The 25,188-nt window shown below is 36.4% G+C and overlaps 2 protein-coding genes across 4 annotated transcripts in view; both read right to left on the reverse strand.

Moving 5' to 3' along the window:
• The window catches only part of eif4g3b (eukaryotic translation initiation factor 4 gamma, 3b), a 66,191-nt gene extending 52,412 nt beyond the window's left edge, over positions 1-13,779 (reverse strand). For all 3 annotated transcript variants that reach the window (XM_067372444.1, XM_067372443.1, XM_067372442.1), the window contains exons 1-2: positions 12,944-13,779; positions 5,033-5,114 (exon numbers count right to left, since the gene is read on the reverse strand). In XM_067372444.1, coding sequence (XP_067228545.1) covers positions 5,033-5,114; positions 12,944-13,110 — 249 coding nt within the window. In that variant the 5' untranslated portion in view covers positions 13,111-13,779. The remainder of the gene's footprint in view (positions 1-5,032; positions 5,115-12,943) is intronic.
• Positions 13,780-17,337: 3,558 nt separating this feature from the next.
• On the reverse strand, positions 17,338-23,416 carry lactbl1a (lactamase, beta-like 1a). The gene is made up of 6 exons (XM_067372278.1): positions 23,308-23,416; positions 22,651-22,760; positions 22,341-22,498; positions 20,392-20,630; positions 18,463-18,568; positions 17,338-18,316 (listed from the first exon to the last, which is right to left on the reverse strand). Exons 1-6 carry the CDS (start codon positions 23,411-23,413, stop codon positions 17,338-17,340), a joined length of 1,698 nt encoding a protein of 565 aa, XP_067228379.1. The 5' UTR covers positions 23,414-23,416.
• Between the last annotated feature and the right edge of the window lie 1,772 nt (positions 23,417-25,188).

A 25,188-nucleotide genomic window follows, 5' to 3' on the forward strand; every position in this document is an offset into this window, starting at 1 on the left:
GCGAGTTGCACTTTCTCCCATTCATAGTAATATGAGTGCATCGTCTTCTATATATAAAGTCTTTGTTGCGACATCTCTCAAAGAAAATGTTCATTTTTTCAAACTGATATTTATTTGCTATTGTCGTAACTAAATTAATGTGTACCACAATTTAAGAATTTTGATTTTAAAGGTGCCATCTAATGTTTTTTTACAAGATGTAATATAAGTCTAAGGTGTCCCCTGAATGTGTCTGTGAAGTTTCAGCTCAAAATACCCTATAGATTTTTTTTAATTAATTTCTTTTAACTGCCTATTTTGGGGCATAATTAGAAATGCGCCAATTCAGGGCTGCTGCCCCTTTAAATCGCGTGCTCCCCACCCCCTCCCTAGCTCTCGACTCTAACACTGCACTGCATAGACAAAGTTTATACAGCTAATATAACCCTCAAAGTGGATCTTTACAAAGTGTTCGTCATTCATACAGCATGCATGCGTCGGATTATGTGAGTATTGTATTTATTTGGATGTTTACATTTGATTCTGAATGAGTTTGAGGCTGTGATCTGTGGCTAATGGGCTAATGCTACACTGTTGGAGAGATTTATAAAGAATGAAGTTGTGTTTATGAATTATACAGACTGCAAGTGTTTAAAAAATGAAAATAGCGACGGCTCTTGTCTCCGTGAATACAGTAAGAAACGATGGTAACTTTAACCACATTTAACAGTACATTAACAACATGCTAACGAAACATTTAGAAAGACAATTTACAAATATCACTAAAAATATCATGATATCATGGATCATGTCAGTTATTATCCCTCCATCTGCCATTTTTCGCTGTTGTTCTTGCTTGCTTACCTAGTCTGATGATTCAACTGTGCACAGATCCAGACGTCCTGCCCTTGTCTAATGCCTCGATCATGGGTTGGCATATGCAAATATTGGGGGCGTACACCCCGACTGTTACATAACAGTCGGTATTATGTTGAGATTCGCCTGTTCTTCGGAGGTCTTTTAAACAAATGAGATTTAGGAAACAATGGAGTTTGAGACTCGCTGTATGTCATTTTCATGTACTGAACTCTTGTTAACTATGCCAAGATAAATTCAATTTTTAATTCTAGGGCACCTTTAAGAGAAGTGATGTCATTATTCGAAAGTTTGGGGTTGGTAAGATTTTTTAAAGAAGTCTCTTATGCTCACCAAGACTGCATTTATTTGAACAAAAATAATGTAATGCTGTGAAATATTAATATAATTTAAAATAACTGTTCTCTAATATATTTTAAATTATAATTTATTACTGTGATGTCAAAGCTGAATTTTCAGCATCATCACTCCAGTCTTCAGTGTCACATGATCCTTCAGAAATCATTCTAATATGCTGATTTGGTGCTCAAGAAACATTTTTTATCGTTATTAATATTGAAAACAGTTTTGCTGCTTAGTATTTTTGTGGAAACCATGGTGCATTTTTTCAAGATTCTTTTACAAATACAAAGTTCAAAAGAACAGCATTTATTTGAAATAGAAATCTTTTATAACATTATAAATGTCTTTACTGTCAGTTTTGATCAATCAAATGTGTCTTAAAAGTATTATTTCTTTAAAGGTTACTTTAAACAGCTATTCGATTAACATTATTTTACATTACGTTGATTTTGACGCCATAGTCCAAGGCAGATTTCTTTATGGCCACTGACGAATTAACTATGAACAAAGCCCAAATAGTGTTAAACAAAAGAAAGTAAGCTTTATTCCTGTGTACTGTAGACTAGATCTTGTAGTCTGATTTTTTCTACAAGCACGCTCTGCTTACATGTAGATAGCAATCATCACCACATGAAATTCTCCTGTGAACGCTCATTACAGCAGCAGCGGTTACAGTCCATCATAGGCATATGAGAGAGTGCAGTGTCATTGTCGGTTCTCCCTGGATTTTCAAAGTTGCTGCTGTAATTATAAATTGTAAATGTGGGCCAGAAACTGATAATGAGATTAACTTGCTGGTTGCACAGTGAGGGACTGCAGCCAGAGCAACTCCATAACTCATTAAAGAAAACGGGAAACCTGCAGTCCTGTCGACTTCCTTGAAGATCAAAGGCTTCAAACAGAGCGCGCACAGATTTGATCTACTCTGAGGGCTGAAATACGGCCATCTGCGAGCCAGATGTGTTCATCTGGAATGAGCTTGTGGTAAATCAAACATCTCCACCTTGGTTGTACACCATGATTCAATGACAATCAGTCAGTCTGAACTAAACACCTGGAAATTCACATGACTGGCTTTCCCGCTTTCCCAGGCAACATCAGCAGGTGGAGAATGACCCACTTATTTGCAGGGATTACAAAGCTTACCCAGCAGCCTGGGCTTTTCCAGGGTGGGGTGCTGCTGTGCTAAGGAGGGGTGGGTGAGATCACACATGCTGCCCTGTGTTTCCCAGAACGAGGGGCTTTCTGACCCAACACAGGAAGCAGGAACAGGAGAAAGACCAGCTCAGCAGAAAAAAGCACCCCACCCGTTCACTTCCCTCAGTACTGTTCAAACATCATCAGTCCAGTCAACATCACGTCACTCCAGCCCGCTGTCAGAAATCAATTCTCTTATTAAAGGGCATTGCTCTCTGGAATGATTTTGCAGCTACATTTTTACTTTATATGGGTGTTTTATTTTTATTTTTTTCAAAAAATACAGAACACCCAGCATGCCCTCTATTTCCTCTATGTTAAATATTTTAAAAGCATACTACATAAGCCAACACAATAAGAAAAATAAAATATAATGAAATCTATTAAAATGTTACATAAACTGATGAAACTCAATAAATCAGATTATTTCAATTTAACCTTAATTTTTCAGCATCAGAAACATCTAACACACACACACGATATACATGACCACATAGAGACGGTGTCTGTGTCTGGTTCATTGGACTCTTAATTACTAAAAAAAAAAAAAGAATCTGCCAAATGTGAAAGTTAACCACATTTCTGGAAGTTGATGATAAACAATTTATTTGACCAATGTCAATCAATTTTCAAAATGAGTGGAAACATTTACTATACCTCTGAACACTACTCTGCATGTTACATTTTGAAACATGAGTAAATAAGAAGAATAAGACTTTCCATTTTTGGAGCCCTCTCAAATCATTACTTAGTTACAGAGGTAAACAGCTTCCACCAGTACACATGGTGTTCCACATGTTCATGACTCAAAATGTACGGCGGTTAGGAGTCAAATAATACAATGTTACAAGACATCTGCATTTGAAGGGGAGTGTTCTGATCCCAAGTTAAAGGGTTAGTTCACCCAAAAATGAAAATTCTGTCATTAATTACTCACCCTCATGTTGTTCTACACCCGTAAGACCTTCGTTCATCTTCAGATCACAAATTAAGATATTTTTGATGAAATCCGATGTCTAAGTGAGGCCTCTATTGCCAGCAAGACAATTAACACTTTTAGTGCCCAGAAAGATGCTAAAAATATTTTTAAAATCATAATTTCATGTGACTACAGTAGTTTAACCTTAATGTTATGAAGCGACGAGAATACTTTTTGTGCGCCCCCCCCAAAAAAAAAAAAAACACTGCTTCGAAACTTTACGAATCTTTTGTTTCGAATCAGTGGTTCGGAGCGCCAAAGCCACGTGATTTCAATAAATGAGCCTTCTTTACTTCATAAGTGTTTCGAAATTTAATTAGTCCATGTGACTTTGGCAGTTTGACACACGATCCAAATCACTGATTCAAAACAAAAGATTCATAAAGCTTCGAAGGCGTTTTGAAATCCGCCATCACTAGATACTGTTGAAAAGTCGTTATTTTGTTTTTTTGGCACACAAAAAGTATTCTCGTCGCTTTATAATATTAAGGTTGGAACACTTTACTCACAAGAACTGTTTTAAATATGTTTTTAGTACCTTACTGGGTACTTGTCTTCCGAAGATGAACGAAGGTCTTACGGGTATAGAACGACACGAGGGCGAGTAATAAATGACATAATTTTCACACCAAGTCAACGTCACCTTGCCTTGGTTGTGTCTGGGCCAAAAAGCTGTGCTTAAACACAACAAAAGGATAGCCAGCTGTCAACTACTATGTGCTTCTGTGCCTGCATGTAAGAAAATAACTGTCTATATCAGCAGGAATCGACAGTCTATTTTCATCATTCAAAAAGGGAAACCGAAACTAAGATATATAAATATACAGACAGTGCTTGCTTCCCATTTTGAATATCAATCATGCTGATCAATTTCTTCATTCCAGGTGGGTCATCTTGTTATGAAAATATTCAAGCATATATTTTATTATCGAGCGTAATATTAGAGCAGCCTTCCGTGTGTGCTGTATTAACTTCTTTGCTCGCTTTCATCACTTTCGCTAAACTGAACAGCCAATCAGATCGATCACACTGACTGGCTGCCCCGAAACCTATTCAGCATGCGAACTGCCGCCAGCATGTGGAACACACTACAAAAACTAGCCCAACAGATGCTCACCAACGGCCCGACGGCTGATCGCTGGCTTGGTATGTCACGGCCCTTAAAGGGGTACTTGATTATGATTTCACTTTTTCGACTCAGGTTTGAACAAGGTAAGGCTGAAAACCGCTACTGACAATTGTCATTTTGGCTGCGTGAGATTCTCCAGCTTTGTTATTGTTGAGCAATTGAGGCGTGAGCTGTTAAAGCTCCGCCCTCTTTTGGAAAGCAGGCTGGGAGCAGCAGGTAATTTGCATTCAAAGGCTGTAATAAATGATCTGTGGGGTATTTTGAGCTGAAACTTTACAGACACATTCTGGGGACACCAGAGACTTATATTGCATCTTGTAAAAGGGGTCTCTATGTATAGGTCTCCATTAAGAGTCCAAGCAATCAAACAATGTGCTAAAATGACTTTATTTCTATAAAGCATACTTTAAAGAACCTGTAATATTCTCTAAAAATGACTGCAGCAAATAGGGGAAGGCCTCAGATCATCTGGTGAAGCCATCTGATGACAGGTTTAGATGTAAAGAAGGGGAATGGAGAGTTCAACTCACACTGTAGACAGCAGTAGAGAAGATTCGCTCTTCCAGGGGAGGCGGCACTCTTTGAATCCTAGGGGGGATATTAAGGAAAACTCTGGGGAAGAAAGTACTTAAGGCCAAACACAGCAACAAGGTGGGAGAACACACATGATACATGAAGGAAACTATTCAAGCACAGTAACATCAGAATGAAAAGAGGTGACAGAGTCAAGCAGATCACATTTATCCATATGCAAATTAGCTAATTAGCCTGTTTTACCAAAGTTATATAACCTAGAACTGTTCTGCATGACAGATCCATACAAATAATCTTCTTCATATTTTTTTCTTCTGCTTGCCCTGCCAATATTTTCACCGGCCCAATTAAGGCCCTTTTTCCAACCAGTATTAAGATCCATTTCTTTTGTCCACTTTCAACCACTTCTGTTCTGATTTATTAAAGGGTCTATGGGTGGGCAAATGTAAGGGTTTTTTCAGATCTTTCAATCTAATTGACAAAATAAGCTTGTGGAAAAACACGGAGAGCATCAGCTTTCATTTATGCTCTGACAGCCACAAGACACGTGTGTTAGAAATCAGGAAGATTGAGAGAACATTGTGCATGGTACGTTTTTCGTCTTCAAATCAAACTTGGGTCTTCAGCCAACAAACTTTAAGTCCCATTTGGTTAGCGTGCTTCCCATAATGTTTAGCATTAGGTCAGTAGGCGCTCTTTAGTAGCTGTTCAAACGTATTTCGACCAAGCAATCCAGTAGGATTTGTTTTCGACTACTCTGGAAGTGGTCGAAAGAAGTAGGGCTGTCAAATGATTAATCGCATACAAAATAAAAGTTTGAGTTTGTATAATATACGTGTGAGTAATGTGTGTAATTAATATGTATATATAAAAATACACACAAATTAATGTATATATTTAAGAGAAATATGTAGTTTATGTACAAAAAAATTATTTATATATAAAAATATAAATAAATACATATACTTGTAAATATTTCTCAAATATATACACATGGATGTGTTCGTATTTATACATAATAATTACACACAGTACACCCACATATATTAGGCAAACTCAAACTTTTATTTTGTATGCGATTAATCGTGATTAATCGTTTGACAGCCCTAGAAAGAAGACAAGCTCAAAACGTTTTACACCCCATTTACACCTGTATTTAATCTTAATACTACGTGGAGACAAGACCTAAAGGTAGGGTAGGCAATTTTTTTTTATAAATACTTTGTTATTCTGGTTGAAACTCTCTTCACATCCTGATAGCAATCAATAATAGAAGTGGTCTAAATATTTTTTAAAAATGTACATATATCAACTGTGGAAGTTTCAGGAGGACCAAATGTTTGTTCAGTCATTGCATTTGGTCCGAACTCTATGCAGAGTTGTACACAGACAGTCACCAAACTTCCCAAACAAACAGCAGCCGTCTTTTACAGTTCCTCCTGAACCAAAACAACATACTTATGCTGCGTTAAAGCCATGTCATAACCATAATTTAGTAGGGCTGCAACGATTAATCACGATTAATTTTTTGCAAAATAAAAGTCTGTGTTTACGTAAGTGTGTGTTCTGTGTATAATAATTATGTATATATAAACACACACACATTCATGTATATATTTAAGAAAAAATATATATATTTATATATAAAATATTTGTTTATATGTAATATAAAATATATATAAATATATATATATTTATAATACATGCATATATTTCTAAACTTTATACCTGTATGTGTGTGTATTTATATATACATTATTATTATATACAGAACACATATATATTAGGTAAACACAGACTTTTATTTTGCAAACGATTAATCGCAATTAATCGTTGCAGCGCTATAATTTAGAGACGGCAACCCGTGACGTTTTACACAGAGCCGTTCACGTCCTGCGTTTCTATGTCAACACTATCAATGCCGAAAAGAATCTGCAGCAGTCAGATGGTACAACTAGAACTTTGTAAGTTGTTTACATTCATTATTATTGTAATATTGTGTGCTTTGAAACATGAGGTAATTTAACGGTAATGACGCTGAATCTGCTCTGGCTGTGCACGATCTGTGCATTAGAGCTTAGATCGGGCCCAACAAATCAAGCCCGACCCTACCCGAGTCCGAGCACGTTGTGTCCGAGCCCGGCCCGGCCCGACACGTCCACTGTAATTATGAGCCCGAGCCCGATTTAAACCCGACCATTTTTAATATGTGGGCCGTTATAACCAGGGGCGGCGCCAGATTTTTTATTTTTTTTTAACGCAGGTTCTGCTGTGCTAGATCATTTAGGCTACAGGGGGGAGCTGTGCAGTTATATAAATTATATAAATACTATTAATAAATGAGCAAAACTGGCCACTCAATATTAAATATTACATTATTTTAATTATCATAATTAAAGTTTTAATTTTATTAAATTGAACAAGCTCAACATTCAGCATTCAATCAAATATTCTTAAAGATTAATTATTATTAATAATGTTACTTCAACATATTGTTATTTCAACATAATATGTGTGTGAGCAACAAGCAAGATGTGCATTTGTAAATTCGGTGACAGCATGTGTTACCAGTTACAAAAGGTGTGTGACCGCGGCGCGCCGGCGCCTCCATGTCATAATTACATTGTCTGCTATATTGCTTTTTATGTATTAAATCCAGGTAATTGGATGATGAAAAATGTATTAAAATTAAGATACAATTTATACTAAACGAAATTCACTTTAAAGAAAATATTTCTTCAAAACAAAACTTAAACTTGAAACTAAATGTGCTTATTTAATGGCTAAAACAGGTAGACTAAAGACTAGGGATGTCCAGATCCGATCACATGATCGGAAATCGGGCCCGATCATGTGGTTTCAGACTCGATCGGAATCGGACATTACCTCCCGATCAGGACTCGGATATATATGTATTAGGGGTGCAACGGTTCTCTGTAAAAAATCGAACCATACGGTTCTCCACTTACGGACCGCACTTGCACTGCGGTCCATCTCGAATGACGACGCATCTATTGGTTAATATGGTTTGTTTAAAATAGCAACGTGGAATACAGACAGAGTTCAGATAATGTATGTTTCAGTCGATGGATGCGCAAAACGTTACAACAACGATAATCAGAAAGCGTGAACAAAACAGTCACTCTTTGTAAACTGTTAACTGCGAGTGCCGTCTGCTCTAATGTCCAGTCATTTACGCCGTCATCACCCGGGTGTTGACACACGTTGCTGTCTGTATTTAAACTAACTCGTTTAAGCCTTGCTGATTTAAACCTTAAAGAACAAGACGCGAAAGAGAACTCGCACGCGCTGTGAGAAGATTTCTGTGCGCTCATCCGAAGCGCGCACACGCTTATTCCAGTCAGCGCGCAAATACTGAGTTCTCTTTCACGCCTTGCGCTTCGGCGGCCACATTCATACAAAAATTATGTCAACATGCCCGTCCTAGCGAGTATCCTAGCAAACATAGTCGGTTATGGCTTAAGTGAACGTATATTAGCCGAGAAAGACAGCGCATGTGGAACAGTAGGCTATATGTACTGGATCGTGCATGTCTTAAAGGGAAAACAACTATTCCTGCTGCCTGTATTTAATGTTAAATCAAACAACAAATAAAGAAATTACTCACTGCTCTTGACTGAATAGTTTTTGTAACTTCAATAATGATTAATCTTTATTTATTTTATACAGTAAAGATAATATGCAGTGATATTTTATATTTGATTACTATTTGAAAACCGAATACCTGAAAAACCTGAAAAGCACTGTTCCTGGATCTGTTTTTTTGCTCTTCTTTATTCTTTTTTATGTAGGCTATTAAGTATCGGATCGGGACTCGGTATCGGCAGATACTCAAAATCAAATGACTCGGACTCGGACTCGAGGGCAAAAAAACATGATCGGGACATCCCTACTAAAGACTCTCTTTTTGTACAAATTGCAGCACATTCATTTAATTCTGAATTTTGCACATGTAAGTTGAAAAGCATTTGTTTGTGCATAGTAAACATATCTGTAACATTTATCAAGTTCATAATTGTGCGTGCATTTATTAATTATTATCTTAATGAATAATACGACAAGGAAGAAGCATGTAAACTGCGTTGTTTGTTTATTAAAACTAGTTTAAAATGTTTCCATACCTCCGATTTTCCTCCAGACTTGCTCAAAGTTAATTCTCCTGTTTTAATTTTTTTCTTTGCTTCTTCAAGCTCCATGTTGTACTTAAGCCTCGTTTACACTGTTCGTATGGCTCCGATAAGGTTTTGTTCCGTCCTCTGAGCGGTGTCAACTCACACCAGAAGCATTTCAGAAGCGAAGCGGCTGGATTCGCGAGATCACTAGATTTGCCTGGCCAACATTGTTTTCGTAAAATTTTTCATGTTTTTAATGGCTAAATGGTTATATTTTGTCCGGTTTGATTGTGTTTATTGCTATGCCATACTTTATTTTGCTGTAGACATACAGATGAAGTTAACACACTTAAAATTTCAGTTATGGACAACAAAAACAAAGAAATTTCAAGTTTTTCAACTTCGAATCTCTTGTCTTCAGTTTCTGTCATTGTAGTGATGTGAAATATCAGCTGGAGTTTACAGGATTATTTTGACTTTATTTTGTATTTGAGCTGCGCGTCAAAAATAGGCGAGGCGTCTATCTTTAGCGAAGCGGCGCAGTGAGCCCCTTCTGGGACGCTTCTCAAACGCACCGCGGCGCGGCTGGTGTAAACACGAGCATTGACTAGAGTAGCCACGAATCAGCTTCGGTAGTCGCGTCGCAGCCGTAACGTGCCGCACACGCGTGCAGTGTAAAAGAGGCTTTAAGCTACTGAATAGTACAGCACGCACAGCAGGTGTGATGCGTCATGCGTGCAAGTGCGAGTGGATGAGACGCTGCGCATGACACGTGACGTGCTTTATCAAGGGCCCGACCCGACCCGAGGACGGTGGCGGGAAATATCGGCCCGGGCCGAGTCCGGGCTCGGGCAGAGAATCTAAGCTCTGTGCATTCATGTGTTTTGGAGGAGGCATGGCTTTGTAGAGTCCTCTGAAGGGAAGGTGGGAACTAATGCTTTCAAATGCTTGCTAGCCACTCCTAAATTGCCTACCCTACCTTTAGCAACACGCACTACAGTTCAAATGTTTAGGGTCTGTAAGATTTCTTTAACATGTTTTTTTAAAGAAGTCATTTTGCTCACCATGGCTGCATTTATTATACAATAAAAACAGTAATATTTTTAAATATTATCACAACTTAAAATAACTGTTTTATATTTCAAATAAATATATATATAGTTTTTACTGCCAGGTTTGATCATTTTTATGCATCCTTGCTGAATAAAAGTATTATTTTTTCCAAACTGTTGAACGGTGGTGTATGTCAGAAAGAAATATACAAATATATCTTTAAATATATATTCATATTAATTTATAAAACATTAAAATCTAGAAATATACAGCTATAATAGCCATAATATAACTAAACTGTCACAAAAACTGTCATACAGTAATTTATCACTTTCAAATATTCTAAATGATAGATGATCACAAATCATTTAAATAAGATATTATTCACATTAATAATTTTTGATTAAATGATTTTTCAACTGATTTAATCTAAGACATTTCTGTAGCTCAAACAGCAGACCATGATGCTAGCAACACCAATGTCATCAGTTATTACTAATAAAATGTGTACCTTTTAAATACACTAAAAACAAGGCTTAAAATCAAGTACACAATCAACAAACATAATGACAGCACCATTCTGGACCCAATATCCATCAAATGACCTGAAACTCTCTCACACTTGACTGGGAAACAACTGTTTTAAAAGGAAACGTGTATTTTTTCTACTCTAACTTATTTTGCAGTGTTTCCCTGTTCCTCTATGAGCTCACAACCTCCAGCCAAACCAGAAAACGATGCTAACTTTACTTAATTAATACCTAAAACTCCTCCATATAATCAACCATACTTCACATTACTGAATAAACAACAGTGTCTTCTGAATGACTGTGCCATTCCTCTAGGAAATGAGGATCTCGCACAAATGTACATCATCATCCGAGCCGCAAAAAAGGTGCAGAACAACTGTCATACACAAGAAGCTGATTGTGTATTAACATGCTGCTGGAGTACAGAGGATGGAGATGCGTCTTCCATCTCCAGAACAGCAGCAGATACGTGCTGCTTCAGTTCTGTCTGTACAACTAGGCTATTGTTAACTTAAGAGGGTGGGGAAGCCCTTCCTCCTCCACTGCACCACAGGCACATACACACAGAGAGAGTTCAAACAGAGATAATGTACAGTTTACTGTAACCAGCATAAAACAACAGCTGTTAGTTACTCATTTAACTTTCCCTTGGCATGCTGCCAAGACACTTTCACAGTATTCTCATGCTCCACAACCACGTCACCCTTTTAAAGCCACAGTTGGCTGGTTTGTAGGTTACAGATTATTTTTAGTGCTTCAGTATGATTTACCAAGATATACATTTGCAATGACACAGCAGTAATAATGTCTCGTTTTCATTTTGTTCCACTTCAAAATAATCCCTCAATTGCTTTAGATGCACCAAAAGTTTCATCTGCCATGCAGTGCATCACTGCCTAAATACACTAATGTTTAAATCAGAGTGCTATATGAGGAACAATAAATGCAAATTTAAACTGACGTGAGTCATATAAGAGATCAGAAACTGATTTGCTTGATCTCTTATATCTCACGTTAAGAGTTTATAGCATATAATTCTCTGCAAGCAAATATTTGCAAGTAGATTTCCTGACAACTAACAATGAAACCAGTGCATTGAGGATGCTTTTTTTTTTTTTTTTTTACATAGTCAAAAAAAGAAACAGAATCTGTAAATGTGTTTGGGGAATCTTCCCCGATTATAAAAAAAATAAATAGAAAATAAAACCCAAGAGAAAGCCTCGATTGTTTCCAACTGCACTATTGTGCATTGTTAGCACTATATTCCCATTGTAAACAGTCTAATTTAGTCTTTAACCCTCTTTTATCTCCCAAAAGCAATCAGATAGATTTAAAAGACTCATTGCAAATGCCAGACCAACATATTTACTTTCTTATGATGAAAAGGGGAAGTTACATACAATAAAACTACCCCATAAACTCTTTTCTGTACAGAAACTAAGATGCTGACAGGAAACAAGGGCAGTTACATGAGAAGGTGTTGAGCGTTAGATCCATAGAGAAATATAAACAAGATATTGAGGGCAAGCAAAATGGTTTATCTCTATGGGAAAACATATAAACTGAACACTGTTTAGTTCACACTACCTTACCACAAGAAAAGGATATTAGACATGTTAGGCAGAATCACAACCTTAGTCGCCAAAACATTCAATGAAAGTGAATGGTGACAAGATGCCATTCAGACTAACATTATGCGTTTCGCACTAGTGAGAAGTCAGCCATATTCTGTCATACGGGTTTGTAACAACATAAAAGGTGAGTAAATCATTAAATAATGATCTAAAAATCATTTAAATACGATGTCTTATTTTTCAAGTGACACAGAAAAAGAGAGCTAGCTTTAATACTGTCACGCCGGCCCGGCTGGATCAGACAAACAGGTTTCGTGTTGACTGTTACCACTAGTACCCCCATGTACAAGAAACAAAACCGGACTTAAACCACAACCAAACCAAACATTTAGTCTTGCTATGCTGACACTCAGTTAGCGAATACACAGTCCAACACACTCTAGCGCTGCAAAACCTAGTGACCCACCTGCCTAGACAGCAGTTTCGGGCATCATATGCGCATCAAACCGAATCCCTAAAATGTTCAGAAATACTGTCCGGGCAGGCAGTTCACTAGGTTTTGAAGAAAAGAAAAAAACATATTTGTAATAGAGCAATATGCTTTCAGAGAAGGATACGGTGTCTGCACAGGCGGAGGCTGTTGAGCCACCGGCGTCCCCGGCGGTAGCGGTACTGTGGTTAGGGTGGCCCGCAGCTGGCTCGAGGGTGACGGCCCGGTTCCAGGTCCAGTTCCAGCGGCGGTGGCAGCGGCTGGTTTCGGCACCGCTTTCGGCTGCAAACTCATCGCAAATAAAAAAACCCAAAAACAAACGCACGGCTTTACAGATATTTACAAATAAATTAGCTAGCGGCTAAACAGTGCACGTAAAAAAATATTGCTGGCGAGTTACGTCAACACCGGGCCTTGTAAGAGCAGGTTGCCGGTGTCTGAGCGGATAGAAAAGCTTGAGCTAACAGGCTAGCTAGCTTATTGAGAGAACAGCAGGCTGAAGTTAGCCAGCTAGCGCTTATTGTGGTTTATCTTCATTGCTGAAGGTTGGGGGGCTGTTCCCCCTCCCCGGCCGGGGTTTCCGAGGATCTAGTTGGCCTCTTCTTGCCAGGGCGAACTTGACAGGTGTGCCCCTTTTGGAAAATGAATAACACTTTGTTTACAACTGCTCTTTGACGAGAGTATCTCCACGGAGTGTGATGATTCCGTTCAACATGGCGCTGTGGCCGCCTCCAGCAGTCCTACAGGACCGACCTTTCGTTTCACTTCGGGTGTTTTCGTGAAACTTCGGAGAGTGGAATTAGCAGCGAGTGTATACGGAAGAACAGAATGCGGGGTCCGGAACTCATAACCTACTTGGATGTCAGCCAAGGAAAATATTATAAACGATGTGGCAGCCAAAAAGAATGGCTTCAGATAAAACTTGCTTTTTAAATACCATCTCTGTATGTCTGTATAAACTATGCAAACCATATTTCCATGTTTATTGAGCTGGTTGGCCCCGATTTGTGATGTTGCAGTGACATCTTGCGACCACAGCTAAACACGCAGTCTGATATATAATAATAATCATTATATAGTAATAAATAAATATGCTCTCTTATAATTAAACACACACTTTCAACACATCTTTTTTTACTCTTTCTATAAAAAGAACAGCCTGAATGGCTCCATAGAGAACGTGAGCTCCATCGCAATTAATTATAATTAGTAGGCTATAAATGTATTTATGGAAAACTTCTTCAGTATACAAAGTCTTCTTTCAAAAATGCAAACTTTTTGCATATGATTGCTGGAGGATTTCAGAATTAAGATGAAAAGCGTTCAATTGAACAACCTACAAAATGAAGGTGTGAAGGATGAGGTAAAAATGTTTTCATCTTTGAAAGATTTAAAGGGCCTTAGTGACATTGCCTCCTTCGTTATCCCAGTATATAAACTGTAAGATGACAGTGTTAAATGGGCACACGTTGTGCTGGATAACAGAAACCCAGCTAACAATTTTTGATTCCCAGAATGTTCTTTTTTTAAGGTTTATTTTAGTTAGACAGGAAAGTTTTCTTAACGGAAACAGAACGTTATTTGTGTTGTAGAACGTTATTCTAACGTTCCCCTGACGTTATTTTAACATTTCTATAACGTTATTCTAACATTCCACTATTGTTATTTTAACGTCCCTATAACATCATTTTAACGTTCCTATACCATTATTCTAACATTCCCTTGACGTTATTCTAACGTTCACAGAACTCTCCCCTCACCTCTCCTTTCATTACCCCGCTGTACGTCAGTATCCAGCACACCCGCGACCCGATATAATATAGCTAAGCAGTATGGAAAATTGATGTATGGAGGCCTATAATCAGTATTATACAAACAAACCATCATATCTTGTCTTTAATTATTGTTTAATTAATAAAAAAATAATCTCAGCACATCAACAATCATATTGAAGCTTAAATTTGTCCATTAATGGGTTTAGCCTATTTCACATGGTCTCATACCCAGATTTTACATTTGTTCAGTACCAAATGACAATTTGAACACAATCTATGTTTTTTAAAATATGAAATTTATTCACAGACATTAAGAAATGAATAAACAATTATTTGCCTTTAAGCAGCAGTACATTTATTTCTTACCACTGAATTGTACAGTTTAGCGGTACATGCTTCTTTTGGTCCATAAACAAAAAATGTTTCTGTGCTTTTCACACTTAACGTTAAGAGTGCTTTTCCCATAACGTTATTCTAACGTTCCCCTGACCTTATTTTAACGTTCCCCAGACATTATTTTAACGTTCGAATAACGTTATTTTAACGTTTCTATAACGTTATTCTAACATTCACATAACGTTATTTTAACGTTATTATAATGTTAGAATAACGTTCCCATAATGTTATTCTAAGGTTCCCCTAACATTATTTTAACATTCCTATAACATTATTTTAATGTTCCCCTGGTGTTATTTAAACGTTCCATTATGTTATTCTAACATTCCCCTGACCTTATTTTAACTTTCCCCTAACCCTATTTTAACGTTCCCATAACGTATTTCTAACGTTCCAATAACATTATTTTAACATTCCCAAAACGTTATTTTAAGGTTCCCCTAACGTTGTTTTAACGTTCTTAAAAAGTTATTCTAACATTCCCATAATGTTATTCTAACATTCCCATAATGTTATTCTAATGTTCCCCTAACGTTATTTTAACGTAGCTCCTAATGTTATTTTAATGTTACCATAATGTTATTCTAATGTTCCCGTGACCTTATTTTAATGTTACCATAATGTTATTCTAACATTCCCCTAACATTATTTTAATGTTCCTATAATGTTATTCTAACGTTCCCATAACATTATTTTAATGTTCCTAAAAGCTTATTCTAACATTCCTATAACGTTATTCTAACGTTCCTATAATGTTATTTTAACGTTCTTATAACGTTAGAATAATGTTCCTATAATGTTATTGTAATGTTCCCCTAACATTATTCTAATGTTCCCATAACGTTATTTTAACATTCATAAAACATTATTCTAACGTTCCCACAACGTTATTCTAACGTTCCCACAACGTTATTCTAAGGTTCCCCTAACATTATTTAACGTTCCTATAACGTTATTTTAACGTTCCCACATTATTCTAACATTCCCCTAACATTATTCTAACATTCCCCTAACGTTAGTTATAAAGTTAAAGTTTCACACAATTGTGAGAAAAAAAAGCCAGAATTGTGAGAAAAAAGTCAGAATTTTGACTGTATATCACACAATTGCAAGTTTATATCTCAGAATTCTGACTTTATAACTCGCAATTGTGGACAAAAAAAAGTCACAAATGCGAGAAAAAAGTCAGAATTCTGACTTTATAACTCGCAATTGTGAAAAAAAAGTCAGAAATGTGAGAAAAAAGTCAGAATTGTGACTTTATATGACGCAATTGCAAGTTTATATCTCAGAATTGTGAATTTATAACTCGCAACTGTGAGAAAAAAAGTCGCAATTACCCTTTTTACTTTTTTATTTAGTGGAGGAAACGAGCTTCCATACTCAAGTTATATGGGGCCATTGCTAAATTTCACGGAGCCACAACATTTTTATAACCTATATTATCACAACATTTCTGGTTGCCTCAACAACACTGAATGTAGTGATGTAGTGTCATTGCTAACAATGTTTACTATATTGTTTCTTTAGAGCTGCTTCATAATATTAAAGTATTGAATTTATGAAACAAAATATTTTATTAGTATCTCAATTTTTATAGAATACAAATGTACTGATATAAATCAAAACAAATGTGGGGACACATTTTATATAACATTTTTTATTTTATTTTATTTATTTAATATGCATATACAGTGTAAGAGTATATAGAATTTTTCCTTTTAAAAAATGGACATTTACATTATCAATAAAAAGTAAGGTGATAAAATGAGGTCCATTCACACTAAGAATGATAACTATAACGATAACTTTATTAACACTTTACTAATACACATTCTGTTTATTATAAGCATGCGCTGTGGTAGGATTCTGATTGGCTGTAAATGTTTTTTTTATCGTTCATCAGCTGGAATTATTCTCATAGTGATAGAACGATTAGTAGCCTTTTACACTGGTTTGCATTTAAAGAAAAGTAAATGTTTAAAACCAAGATATTAGTATGTCGAAATATGTTTTTTAAATATCTATAGCTAAACTCAATTAAAAACTCAACATTGGGTACTTTGGAGACTGGTGCACAGGTGCAAATGCTTAGGAAAGGCACACACTTTAATTAAGACATGCAGTTAAAGCTTCTCAGAAACACACATGAATGGATGGTTGTCAATTGTGCACTGACATTCCTCTGAGAAAAGGGACAAACAATCAGATGGCAAGAGATACTATAGCCTACATAAATTGTCAAAATAAAAATAACAAAAAAAGTATTCTATACTTTCAGAGCTTATCTTGTGGCAAATGTTTATTAAAATGTACACAAGCAAAGGTTGAAGTTCCTCTGAATTGACACTCAACTGCTGAAAATCGGTTTGCGAAGTATCCTTGCGACTTTATAAGTGTTTAACCCTGGGACATCAAAACCTGGCGAGATCCCCTTATTGTTGAAGATGTAAAAGTTAAAGAGCTGTCCGTCCTGAGATTCAAGAGACACCGAGGCAGCATTAACTTTCAGCTGACATGGGTACTCCTTCTCAAACACCACCCTGAAGACCCTATCCTGCAGATAACTGAGTTTTAAACTTCTATACTTCATAGGAACCATGTTGTCTACTTGAGGTCCGAACTGCTCCAGACACAGCACTCCATCTGTGTCTGCTTTGATCTCATAGAACGTTATGTTGCTATAAGTAAAGTAGCCTAAGTAGGGAGCAGCATCTGGAGGAGGGATGAGAACAGGAGGTGCATTTCTGAAGGCACTTTCCATGGCAGGGATGAGATAACTGTAGGCCTTGGCCACAAGATCCTCATCTTCAGGTTTAGTTCCAGCCATTAGGATGACCAACCCGAGCTTTAAGCGAGGAACGAGGGACATCGAGGCTGAATAACCATCTAGATCTCCATCTTTGCGTATGATGTTATAGCCCAACTGTTCATTCACCTCCCAAGGTGTGCCTGTTTGATCTGCAAAGTAACTGTTTTTACAACGAAACAGAGGAGTCAACAAGGTTTTGAGGGTGTCGGGCTGGAGAACCTGACGGTAGTATGCGCCCAGCAGCATCATCACTAGTTTGGCCATGTCAGCAGGTGTGGAGTACATTTGCCCTGATGGTCTATACCAGCCGAGGTCATAGAGGGGTGCAGGCTGCCCACTTGAGTAAACACCTACTGCCATCTGGTCCATTATCTGTGGGGTGATTTCGAATCCGGTGTCCTCCATTCCCAGCGGTTGCAGGATATTTTCAGACACCCAACGCTGATAATCCATCCCTGCTACCTTCTCCGCCATTACGTGGGCCAGCAGGGAGAAGGCCAAGTTGCTGTAGTGGCATCTGAGGACAGCAGAGGACTAGAATTACTTCCTCCAGGGAGAATCCACAAGTGCATAGACCGCATCTGCTGTTGTCAATTATTTACACCTCCTCTCATTCATTAAACATCCTCTCAATACAAATTCTATGTAGGCCTACTAACTTACGTTGTTCCAGGGTCAGCCACGAGAACATCATCTTGTAATAAATCCACAGCAGCCTGAGTGCTCCCTTTCCAGAGTAAAGTAGTCGCCCTGAGCCGCCTTGGTAAACCTATAATCAGAAATGAATCCAAAATATCCACTATTTCATATTTTCATTATCAGCCTTTTCAAAAATGATTTATGAAAGATATTTTAATATTATGAAGTTGGTGATTTGAAAGTAAAATTATTGGGGATGCAGATGCATCAACATTCATTTTCAGGTCAATACTTATTTAGATGTTATGGCTGATGATGAATATCTAGAATTTCAGAATATCCAGTATGTAATATCAAAGACTATAGAATGACACAAGACGTGTCACTCGTATTGTTTTCATAGATTGTTTTGAATGGGAGAAAGTGTAACGCGCAATATGGCGGAATAAGTCCTGCCTTCTAAATAAGAGCCAATCGCCAACCGGTAAAGTCATCGCGTCACTTCAGCGGCCGTTAGAATCACCGGTTTCTATAGAAACAGTCAGACGCGCGCCTCCGAAGAGAGCTTTAGCTTGATCCAGCCTGAAAATTTGTTTATTTTTTTTGTCATGATTCGAGTGTTTAGAAACTAAATTTATGAGCCGGTTGTTGTTAGATTTCATTAGTGATTTCAAATATGAATTTTAATCGTAAGGTTGGCAAACAGTTTTGGAGAATTTGATGTTTCCCCATTCAAAGAGATTGCATGATGCCCAGGATGCCCGAGAGGCGTTTCAAACATGGCCGCCGAGTGAAATGACTTGTCTTAAAGGGACTTTGGTAATATCCAGAATATCCAGTATGTCATATCCAGAATATCCACTATTTCATATTTTCATTCATTTGATATGGTGTTTACCTTATCAGCTTTTTCAAAAATTAGTTATGAAAGATATCTTAATATTCTGAAATTTGCATTTGAAAGCAAAATTATTGGGGATGTAGATGCACCAATATTCATTTTCAGTCCAATTATTATTTAGATGTTATGGCTGATAAGCGATAAATGTCAGATATTAAAAATGAATAATATTTTGTCTAAATTGTTAAAAAAATAAAACACTAAACACAGAAATCATTTTAAATGCTACATCACAGCATTATAATGTTCATTATGAAAATGGATATTCATATCGATGTTTTCTAAAGATTACAATAAACAGTGTTTATTGTTTTTAAAGATAAACTTAAATTGAGCGTTACATATGACAGCATACTGTAAGTAATGTAAATGAAAACTGAGAAAATGAGCTTTAACAATAAAATATAAAAAAATCGGTCTAAATCCTGAATAATACAAACAAATAAAAAATCTCTAATATCAGAAGATATTTTATTTTACTGTACTGTGCATTTTAAAAATGATGGATTCATGGTTTATGCTTCAGGGTAAAAAAAATAAATAAAACAATTGTAAGATACATTTTAAAATAAGACATAAGGTCACATTGTGAGATATAAACTCACAAATAACGGCACAGATATCTTTGTATTTTTTTTTACTCCAAGGCAGAAATGGTGTTTCATTATAAACAGTTTTATGATAAGTGAGGCAGAACAATATTCCATTGTAGATTTCCTGTCAAAACAACTTAAAGGTTATTTCTGAATGCAATTATGTGTACCAAAATAATCAGCACCAGTATTCCTGGCACATTATATAAACAACAGCTTGGGGTAAGCTGAGTACAGTATGTTAGAGTCATTCCTAAGAGGACTGGGTCTGTTGCAAACCCACTTAGTCATGTCAGGCAACAGAGCTGATTAGGGTAGCCGTGAAAACTAGTCTAAAAACAGTTGATCTAATTACAGGTTTCACCTTCTTTATTTTTACAGCACATGGAACCATGGAATGGCAATGCACTAATTATATATCTATCACTGATCTAACCACCAAGGTGAGTCCTGACTCACCTGACAGCTGACTGGCCATCCTTCTTAAGGTAACTGAGGAGATGTGGGCTTGAGCCTCTTTACTGCTCATGCCGTCGGAGATGGACTTGAGGTCATGACCCCATCTTTTCCCCAGAGGGTTTTTTATGGTGAAGTTCTTAACATACTTTCCCAGAGGGTCATCCAGGGAATCCACTTTTCCATCCTCCCAAAGTTTATACAGCATCAAGGTGGGGAAGATTTTTGAAAGGCTCGCAATTCTTTTGTAGAATAACAAACAACAAAGAAACAAATTATAAAAAGAGCCCATAGCTATCTATGTACAATACTAGCAATTTGTAATGTAAGTATGTTCAAGAGGGTGGGCGTCTACTTTTCCAGGTCAACAGAATTCATTGTCACTAAATGTTTGAGGTCCATTTTAAGCAATTCACGCTTTTGGACCTCCTACAGTACCTATCAAAAGTTTGGAAACATTACAGTTTTTTAATGTTTTTGAAAGAAGTCTCTTATGCTCACCAACTTTGCATTTATTTAATCAAAAATACAGTAAAAACTGTAATATTGTGTCATGTTTATATATTACAATTTAAATGAATTGTTTTCTATTTTAACACATTTAAAAACTTAATTAGTCCAGCGGTGACAAAGCTAATTTTTTAGAATTATTACTCCAGTTTTCAGTGTCTCATGATTCTTCAGGAGTTATTTTAATATGCTGATTTGGTGCTCAAGAAAGATTTATTATTATTAACAATGTTGAAAAATACATTTAATAAATGCAAATAGATGATGTTAATTGAACTTTCGGTAGCACTTTATTTTACAGTCCTGTTCCTCATGTACATGTCTGCTCATTAATTACAATAACTGGTTAATAACTAGGTACTAACCCTGATCAAAGACTATAGATATAGAAAGACTGTTCACTCCCATTAGTTATGAATATGACGGAATATGTCCTGCCTTAAAAGAGCCAATCGCTGATTGGTAAAGTCATTTATGGGACAGTTCATGTCAGATTTTGTTGCTGATTTGAAATATGTTATTTAATTGTAAGTTCTCCAAGCAGTTTTTGAGATTTCAGGATTTCCCCATTCAAATAGATAGGACTTGGTCTTGAATGCATGAAATAGCTGCCGGAGGCATTGCAAATATGGCCGCCGAGTGAACAGACTTTCCTTGAAAGGGACTTTGCCCTGAACCTACCCCTACACCTCTTTACCCATATAGTTACCTTATATTACCCAGTATTTTCTTAGGTAAGTACACTTTAAGTACACATAAGTAGACATACTGTAAAATAAAGAGCAACTGAACTTTATTAATCAAAGAATCCTTAAAAAAGTAGCACCATTTCCTTAAAAAAATATTAAGCAGCCAACTGTTTTCAGCATTGATAATAAGAAGTAATGTTAGCTTAGCACCAAAAAGGCATATTAGAATGATTTATGAAGGATCATGTGACACTGAAGACTGGAGTAATGATGCTGAAAATACAGCTTTAATCACAGGAATAAATTACATTTTAAAATATATTAAAATAGGCAACAGTTCTTTCAATTTGTAATAATATTTCGCAATATTACTTATTTTACAGTATTTTTTATTAAATAAATGCTGCCTCTGTAAGCATAAGATTCCTTGGTGAGCATTAATTACAATTAATTGTAATGTTTCCAAACTTTTGACACGTAATATAGCACAGTAATTTCACTATCTAGATCAGTGTTTCTCAACCCTGGTCCTGGAGGACCCCCAACACTGCAGGTTTTGTCTTTCTCCCTAATTAAACACACCTGATTCAACTCATCAGCCAATTTGAAGAAACTCCGCTACCTGAAATGAGTGTGTCAGACAGAGGAGACTTTCAAAATGTGCAGTGTTGGGAGTCCTCTAGGACCAGGGTTGAGATACTCTAGATGTTTAACATAAACTTAAATCATAAGTGTGCATATACTGTAACCCACCTGTAAACTGTGTACTCGTTTGTTGGGGGAGATGTCGGGTCACTTCCATTCTTTCTACCAAAATTACCATTCCACAATACAGAATCATTAAATATTACAATGGCAGAAATGGCCGGCAGTTTTGTGGCATCAATGCTGGTCCTCAAAAGCACATCCACCTATAGAGCACATCATATTTGTAATAGTTATCAAACTGGTTATCAGTATTTATAAACAGAAGAGAACTAATATTCTAACCAGAGTGGTCTAGGAATTTACATAGAAAGAACTTCTTAGATTTTTACTGGTCATTTGACTTCAGCAGTCTGACCTTGTCCAAAGCTTCCATGAGGACTGGTATCGGGTGCACCAATGGCACAGGCTCAGGGAAATGTGGGCACATCTTCTCCTCTTTCACTTCTTTTGCAGCTTTTATATCCACTGTAAAGTATAAAGATCATATGTTGGCTTTGTCAAACATATAGAACTTTCAGTGTGACCCACATGAATTTATATACACAACAAATAAGGTATATAAAATAACATGTTAATGCCCTCACTCATATCTTATCATTATATAATATAGTACATTTGACATGTAGTGGGGGTGGGTGTTTGGTCCATAATCATGTGTTTTACAAAGTTCTTTTTCCCTTCCCCCAAGTGATAATCAGGCTTTAAAGCACACAGTAATCTACAAGCCACTACGTCGAGCTGTGGGTAATCCATAGCCAACTCCTGCAAACGATTAATTAAGCATAAGGAGATCGAAAAGCCAAATGTAAGGATGTTCTCCAATGCTGTAAGTGCTGTTTAGGCACTTCTACCCATTGAGTAAAAATAAAACAAGAACATGATTTTCTATTTGTGGGAGCAAAATGCATAATTTCTTCTATGTATATAAGCATTCACCATCCATTCATTGATGTTTGATTGCCACTTCCTAGATCCTTCTACAGTATAGCCCTTTTAATTTGGGTCAGTTTACCTGGTTCTGCTTTGGGAAGCCTATACTGCCAAATGAAACAGCCCATCATTACAAAGGAGAGAAGAAGAAAGAAGACCATTCCCAACTTTGTCCATTTCACTTTCATCTTTGCAGTCTAGTGGTCTCCTTCTCTGGTAGGCTTAAAGAGAAAGGACAGTTTCACAGATGCAGCCTTCTGAATTTCACATATAGGAGTCACATCAATATAAATTTAAACGTTAACATGAATTATAAAAAGAATTACACTGATAAGTGTAATATTTTATATGAGCATGATGAAACAGTAAAACAGCATTGTGTGTACTACACAAAACATTGATTCCAATATTATTTTCTACTGTAAGATATTATATACTCAGTAGGATAAATGATAAAATGTCTTACCACAAGGTATACTCCTTTACCACAGAGTTTATTCCTCCTGCCACATTGTATATCTCCTAAATGATATGTCTATCCACACACACAGAGTTTTAAAAAAAAAATTCAACAGATTCAAAGTGGAATTCCATTAAAGCTGATAACAGACAAAACCAGAGCTTACCAGCCACTCACCAGCCATGCTTTAATCTTTACAATAACCCATGCACTTACTTCTCAGCATCCTCTCGGCCAACAGCAGGCCTGCACGTCATAATCTGAAGATCTCCCCCTTTAAAGCCACGCTCCTGACTTTACACGCTCCTGACTTTATCCATATATATATATATATATATATATATATATATATATATATATATATATATATATATATATATATATATATATATATACAGCCATATATTTTTAATTTTGCCTCATTACTTATCTTTGTTTAAACATTTCTATATAATATATTGTTGTTGTTTTTTCAATTTGAAAAAAAAAAACCACATATTAAAATTGATTAATGCTGTTAATCAATCATGCATACACACAACACTGTTGCATATGCACAATACTCTATTTGTCTTAATAGGTTATTATATTCTATATTCTTTTTTTTCATTATATTTATTATATTCTGGTATATTAGTAATTTTCAATACTATTTAGGGTAGATAGGGTGGATAATATGCGCATTGGGACACAGGGATGATATCCGGTATGATTTTAATGGCTGGACATTATTTTGAATAAACTATCTTTACTTACTAACTGATAAAAGACTATTTATTAGGTGCACTGAAAGGAATAATATTAATATACATAATCTGTGCACGAGGTAGGGCCTTAAAAACATCAGCCAATCGTTTACGCGATCATCCAATTCTCGTGCACGAGTTTTGGGAGGCGTTCCCTATAAATGAGCTGTGAAGGAGGGGGTTGTTCTTACGCATGCGCTCATTTCAAAAACTCACTAACAATCTTTGGTTTCTCAGTCGACGAAAAGATCCTCTTTAGCACCTTTAACTACTATGTACTTACATCAAAAAATAAGTACAATGTACTTATTGGGTTCATATTGAATTCCAAAACACTTTTGCTGCTATTGAGGTGAAATACGGGTAAGGTAGGGAAAGCTTTGCTGGTATGGGTAGGTTTAAGGGTAGGGGTAAGGTGTAAGGGATGGGTTAACAGTGTAATTATAAATGTAATTACAGAAATTAATTACAGATGTAATTACGTGCCGATGTTTTTAAAATATAAGTACAATGTAAAAACATGTATGTACACAATAAGTGCATTGTATCAAATGATTAATTTAAATGTAAGTACATAGTAGTGTATCACAAGAGGGCAGCAAATTCTACTGTATTATGTGTTTCTGTTGTGTTTGTCCCTAAATCTCCATCAGAGATCAGAGCTCACAACAGTTGAAATGATGATTCTAAAGAAATATTTGCATAAAATAAACTACCATAGGCCTCTATTAAAGTAATTAAATTGGCTTGACACAAT

This window comes from Chanodichthys erythropterus, chromosome 20, assembly GCF_024489055.1.
Source record: "Chanodichthys erythropterus isolate Z2021 chromosome 20, ASM2448905v1, whole genome shotgun sequence".
In the NCBI taxonomy this organism is placed as follows: domain Eukaryota; kingdom Metazoa; phylum Chordata; class Actinopteri; order Cypriniformes; family Xenocyprididae; genus Chanodichthys; species Chanodichthys erythropterus.